We start from the raw sequence: 5,837 nt of genomic DNA, 5'->3' as shown, positions 1-5,837 counted from the left end.
GAGCTGCTCTCGGTGCTGCTGCGCCGCCGTTTTCAGCCAGTCTGAGGGCGGAAGGGGCGGAGGGTCAGGAGGCACCGGCCGCGGCCCTGTCCTCCACCCAGGCCCCTGCGGCCCCATCTCCCACCTTCGATGGCCAGCATGGCCCGTAGCTCCCGGCTCAGCAGCTCGAACCTCCGCTCCAAGTCCTGCTCCTCGATGCTGGGAGGCGGAGGTGCCGGTCAGGGGAAGGGGAACGGGAGAGCCACTCCCTGGCCCCCACGCACCTCACCCCCAGTTCTCCCGAGGGCTGGGCTGAGGGCACAGCTCTATCCTGGACTCAGCCATCTCTTTTGTTCCAACTGTTCCCCAATTGTTGGAAGTGTATATTGTCTTCTCCCACCCCCCACCCCTTTTTATTTTAATTATTGACTTAAGAGAGAAACATTGATATCGTTGTCCCACTTACATATGCATTCATTGGTTGCTTCTTGTATGTGCCCTGACCAGAGAGCAAACCTGCAGCCTTGGCCTGTGGGGATGACTTTCTAACCAGCTGAGCTGCCCCGCCAGGGTGCCCGCCCCTTTAAAAATATAAAACAGCCCTGTGTGTGTGTTCTCAGTGGGTTAGAGCATCGCTCCCTGCACTGAATGGTCGTGGGTTCAATCCCAGTTAGGGGACATATGGGAGGCAAACCAATGGATATATCTCCCTTTCTCCCTTCCTCTCTCCCTTCCTCTCTCTCTCGAATCAATGAAAAAACAAATAAACATATCCTCTGGTGAGGATTAAAAAAATAATAAATGAAATAATAACTCAGTGGGATTATTTGCATGAACATTACTCATAAACAGCAAGTGTTAAATTAAAATTATTCTGAAAAATGATCCAAAATGCAGGACTACAAAGGCGATTGTTGCCAGACTGGCTTCTCTGATGCCACTGGGGAAACCAGCTCAGGTCTCTCTGGGCCTCAGTTTCCCTAACTGTAAAGGAACAGGGTCAAACTAGGGCACTCAGCCCCAACCTGTCTGCACCACATTTTTCTCTCATTAGTAAAATTAGCACCAATTTAAGAGGTACACACTTTAAACAGGAAATTGGGGGGGGGGGATAAGATGGCTGAGCAATTTTTCAAAAAGATCTTCATAGAGAGAAGAAAGCAGTGAGTCGCTCTCATCAAAGGAGCAAAGCTTCTCTGCTCTGTGGGCCGGGGGTGGCCGGGTGGGGCCTGGGCAGCGCGGGGCCGGCACTCACAGCAGCTGCAGCTGGTCCTGCCTCCGGATGAGAGCGTTCTTCTTGTTGACCAGTGTGAACCACTCCTGGATCAGCACCTCCTCCTGCAGCTTGTTGGCACCTGAGCCCGGCCTGACAGTCACCAGGCCTGCCCCTGAACCCGGGGCGGGGGGGGGGCGGGGGGCGGGGGCGCTCCCTTATGGCATCCCAGAAGCCAGAGCTGTGTGTCTCCAGCAAGCTGCTTCCCTGCTCAGGGCCTCAGCGTGCCCAGCTGTAAATGGGGACGATGAACCCAGCCTTGCCTCCCCCCAACTCCTCCCAAGGTCAGGAAGGGCTGCAGGACTGGGCAGATCGGGTGGCATGTGTTGGGGAGTGGACTCGAGACGCCTGGCCCACCTGATGCCATAAGGCTCCTCAGCTGCGTCTCCACCTCAGCTGCCCGTCCATCTATCTGCCTCTGCTCCTGTTCCAGGGCCTGTAGCTCTGCGCACACGTACTGACTTGTGTCCTGGAACCGTTGCTGGGGTAAAAAGGGAGGGGGGACAGGGTGGATTCAGCCCAGGCCCTGCCTAGGAGGTGCCCACTCATCAGCTCCTCCCACCTCAGCCCACCTTACCAGCCCAGCCTCTTCCCCTGGGTTAGGGGATGGCTCCTCCAATGGGGGACTGCCACCTGCAGACAGAGACCAGGCTAAGGCACCTCCAACTGACACCTGCCCCCAAGAGGCCCCCAGTGCAGGATCAATGAGCAGCTGGAGTTGAGCTGGGTCCACCCCTTCAAAACTACTCACCAGAGGGCTGCTGTGGGGCTGGGGCTGGGGCGGTGGGTAGGCCGGGGGCAGGGCTCAGACCTTCCTGTGGAGGAAGGAGACAGTGACGGCTTGGAGGGGTTCCCCAACAATCCCACCCTGGACCCAGCCAGAGCCTTACACACGGAGGGAAGGACCCGCAATTCCATACCCTGCCCATCCAGCTGTGTCTCCAGTCCTGCATGCACAGCACCCCAGCCCCTAGCTCCTCTAGGAAGAATCTCCATCCCTGGCCCTGTGGTCCTGGCCAGTCGACTCCCACTCTCTGAGCCTCACCAACCTTGTTCCTGGGTCCCCACAGAGTATTGGTGAGAGTCAGGGGTGAAAGGCTGTGAAGCGGTCAACTGGGGCCTCTCTTTCCATGGAGCTCCCTCTCTCCGGCCACCTCTGACTCCTGTCACCTGGTGCTGGCATCTCCATCATGGCCAGGGCCCCACACAGGGACAGAGCTGGCTGATGTGGCCATCCTGAGCCAGCACCTCCACTACTGACCAGAAGGGGGTGCTCTCCTGTTACCAATTTCTATGCCTAGAGCCAGCCCCACTTCACATACCACTCAGAACAGGAAAGTTGCCTGGAACTACCCATTTTAGACTGGAAGGGCAGGACTGGCCCCTGATGTGCCTGCCCCTGGCGACTCCCGGGGACAGACCTGGGGGCCCCCAACTTTCAGCTCAGCTGACAGTCAGGCTCCATTGATGGCTCCTGCTCTAGGTCACCCCACTGTCCACCCTGCCCTGCTCACCTCTGAGAGGGAGCCCTAGACACCCCTTGCTCAGGTGCCATCTCTCTGGCCTGAGTTAGTGGTGGCCTCCTCACCAGCCACTACCCATGCCCTGCCTGCTGACAACCCTAAGGCCACAACTGAAGGGTCTTCCTAAAACCGCCACCTCGCCAGCCCCCAGCCTCGTTGCCAAGGCCTACGGGCAGCTGCAGCCTCAACTCCCACTACCCTGAACCCCACCCAGTCGCCACCCTCCAGCTACAGTCCTGGACTTCACTTCCCCAAATAGCTTCCTCGGCCTGGAGTCAACTTGACCTTCATGACCCGGCTCGCTCCACCTCCTCCAGATGCCCCTTCGGGCTCCCAAACCGCTTTCTGCTTCCCTCTGTGACCTTCATGCCTCCTGAAGCGCCCCCCTGAGCCCCAGGCTGGGCAGATGCTTCCTCCGTGGCCTCCTGGGCCTCCCCCATCATAGCCCTACCCCCCACCCCATCATGGCTGTTGGTTCCCCATGTCTCCCTGGCCAGAAGTAGCCCCTGAAGACAGGGTGGGGCCCAGAGAATGCACTCAGAGTACACTGATTAACCTAAAACATTATTATATTCTCATTAAAGAACAGCTGACATTGATTCAGCATTCATACGCTGGGCACTATGCATGTATTAGCTCATTTAATTCTCCCAACAAACCTGAGAGGCAGGGACGACTACTATCCCCACTTCACAGATGAGGAAATGGAGGGTCAGCGATGAGGCTCATACAGAGCCTGGCCTGGGGCCCAGGGCTGTCTAATCCAAAGGTTTGTTCCCAGCTTGGCCACCGATTTGCTGCTTGCCTCTGGGCTGAACAAAACCACTGGGTCTCTGTGTTCTTGAATGTCAGATGGGAAGAAATCCCAGCCCTGTGTAACCTGGACTTGCAGGCTCCAGAAAGACACTGAGAGAAAACACAGGTCCCGTTTTAGAAAGATCCCTAAAGGGGGTTTCAAGGCGACTCTGCAAAGAACTGTCATGCCTTTGCCTCTCATCGCCAGGAAAAGAGCACAGAGGGTCAGTGGCTTTCCCAGGGTCACACGACCAGTCACTAGTGCTGGGCCCAGAAGAAGGCACCATTAGGAGTGCAGGCTCAGAAGCTGGTTCACACCTGTATCAACTCCCTTTGCCTCTTTCATCCTCTCCCTGAGCCTCAATGTTCTCACCTGCAAAATGGGAGAGTCATTCCTCCCTGGAAGGAAGGGGCATGGTGAGGCGTCAGTGAGGGCTTGTGGAGGCAGGCCAGGCACACAGCAAGAGCTCAACTGCCAGGCAGGCAGAGGCAGGATAGTGGAGAAACCCCAACCGCAGCAGCCACTGAGCTTACTCACACCAGCCCTGGTGGGAATTCCAACACTTCCTCATGTCTGGCCCAAATTCCCCTTCCTACGCCCTGATGTATGGCCCCTGCTCCGGGAAGCCTGCTGAACCGCGCCAGAGGCATCCTGCCCTCCTCATGGCATGGCTTCAGCCCCACCCCAGCTTCGAGGTGCCTGACTTCATCCTACTCCAGGGCATGGGGAGTGCCCAAGGGTGAGGCCAGGCCTGACATTCCCCGGCTGCACACAAGCATGGGGGATGGGAGAGGCCAAGGAGGAGAAGTCCTCTCCAGTCCCACTGGTCCGATACCTCCTGTGGGACAGGAGCAGGAAGAGGCCTGGCTCGGAAGGACCAGGTACTGAACTTGGGCCCAGAAGCTGTAGGATGAAGCCTCCCCTTTATTTTATTTTTTTATATTTTGATTAATTTCGGAGAGGAAGGGAGAGGGAGGGAGGATCGAAACATCCATGATGAGAGAGAATCATTGATTGGCTGCCTCCTGGTCCATTGGTAGAGAGATGCTCAACCACTGAGCTACGCCACTGGGAAGCCACTGCCATTCACAAGGCTGTGTCCAGAGGCCAACAGACTGGCTAGGCGGGTGGCGGTGCCCCTCTGACTCCTGTCCACTACACCTCCTATGGGTGGCTTTGGGTCTCCCTGTCTCTCATCACGGGCTCAGTGCTGTGCCTCTGACGCTGCCCTCCAGGCTTCTGCTCCCCAGGCTGCCTCACCACCACCTGCAGACCTGACCCGAGAGGCCTGGCAGTTCCCTACGCGAGACCGGAGATGTCCCGCTGCCATGTTTTTGCTTGTGCGGGCCCCTCCACTTTAGAACCGCCCCTCCCATTCTCCCCCTGGGAAACCTGCCTGTCCTATCGGCCTGGCTCAAAAAAGGCTTTCCAGTTTATTCCCTCCTTTCCTGAGAACTCAGGAGCCATCCCCGGGCAGCTGAAGGCTGGAGTGGCCTGACAGGCAGGATGATGTAGTGGGCGGACCCCAGCTGGAAGCCCATGGCCTGGACTTCAGTGGCTCTGAGTCCTTGAGCAAACCCCTGCCCTATCTGGGACCATCTCCCCTTTAAGGTCTGTAGTGACCAGGTGACACCCGGCAGACTCTGACCTGAGACCTGCAGGGGCTGAGAGTACAGGGGTGCCCAGCAGGGTCTCCAATCTCCAACCTCCCCTTATCACAGAAAAGAGGAAATTGGTCTCCAGCATCTGGAGTTAAAGACCCGAGTCAGAGAATGTTGGTGTTGGGAGGCCCTGCATGGCCCCCTTGGGTATGGAAACCTTGCCCCCACCTTGCAAGGCAGCGATTGCTACTGGTTAACCCGGGGCCACCTGCAGGGGAAGAAAGGCCCAGCCCCCTCTAAAGGCCGCATAGAGAGCTGCCCTGAGTGCTGACAGCCTGGAGCCTTCTGGGAATTTCCTTCCAGAGCCCATGATTCCACGAGGGGTGCCAAGACATAAAGACCAGCAGGTGCCTAGGCTGGCGGCCGCAGGCGCTTTGGGCCCGTGGGCCTCGCTGACGCCTCCGCCGGCACCGAGGTCCCTGATCAGAGTGTCCCCCCGGCCCTGCTGGGAACCCCTCCCCCCGCCCTGAAGCCCCGACCCCACGCCAGCTCTGCCCTGGGGCCCCTCAGGACCCGCCCCTTTGCTCCCCAGGACCCACACCCTGGGGCGGCGCTCACCGCGAGCCGTGGCTCCCGAGTCGGGGTCTCCGCGGAGAAGGAGTTGC

The 5,837-nt window shown here is 58.3% G+C and overlaps 1 protein-coding gene across 1 annotated transcript in view; it reads right to left on the bottom strand.

Moving 5' to 3' along the window:
- EHBP1L1 (EH domain binding protein 1 like 1) overlaps positions 1-5,837 on the bottom strand; it is a 17,139-nt gene that overhangs the window by 1,083 nt on the left and 10,219 nt on the right. The window contains 6 exon segments of the mRNA XM_023765076.1: positions 5-41; positions 125-198; positions 1,235-1,334; positions 1,610-1,733; positions 1,830-1,885; positions 2,004-2,358. Coding sequence (XP_023620844.1) covers positions 5-41; positions 125-198; positions 1,235-1,334; positions 1,610-1,733; positions 1,830-1,885; positions 2,004-2,358 — 746 coding nt within the window.

Source organism: Myotis lucifugus, unplaced genomic scaffold, assembly GCF_000147115.1.
Source record: "Myotis lucifugus unplaced genomic scaffold, Myoluc2.0 scaffold_373, whole genome shotgun sequence".
Lineage (NCBI taxonomy): Eukaryota > Metazoa > Chordata > Mammalia > Chiroptera > Vespertilionidae > Myotis > Myotis lucifugus.
Note: the sequence above shows the minus strand (reverse complement) of the source record. Positions and strands in the feature narration are given on the sequence as shown.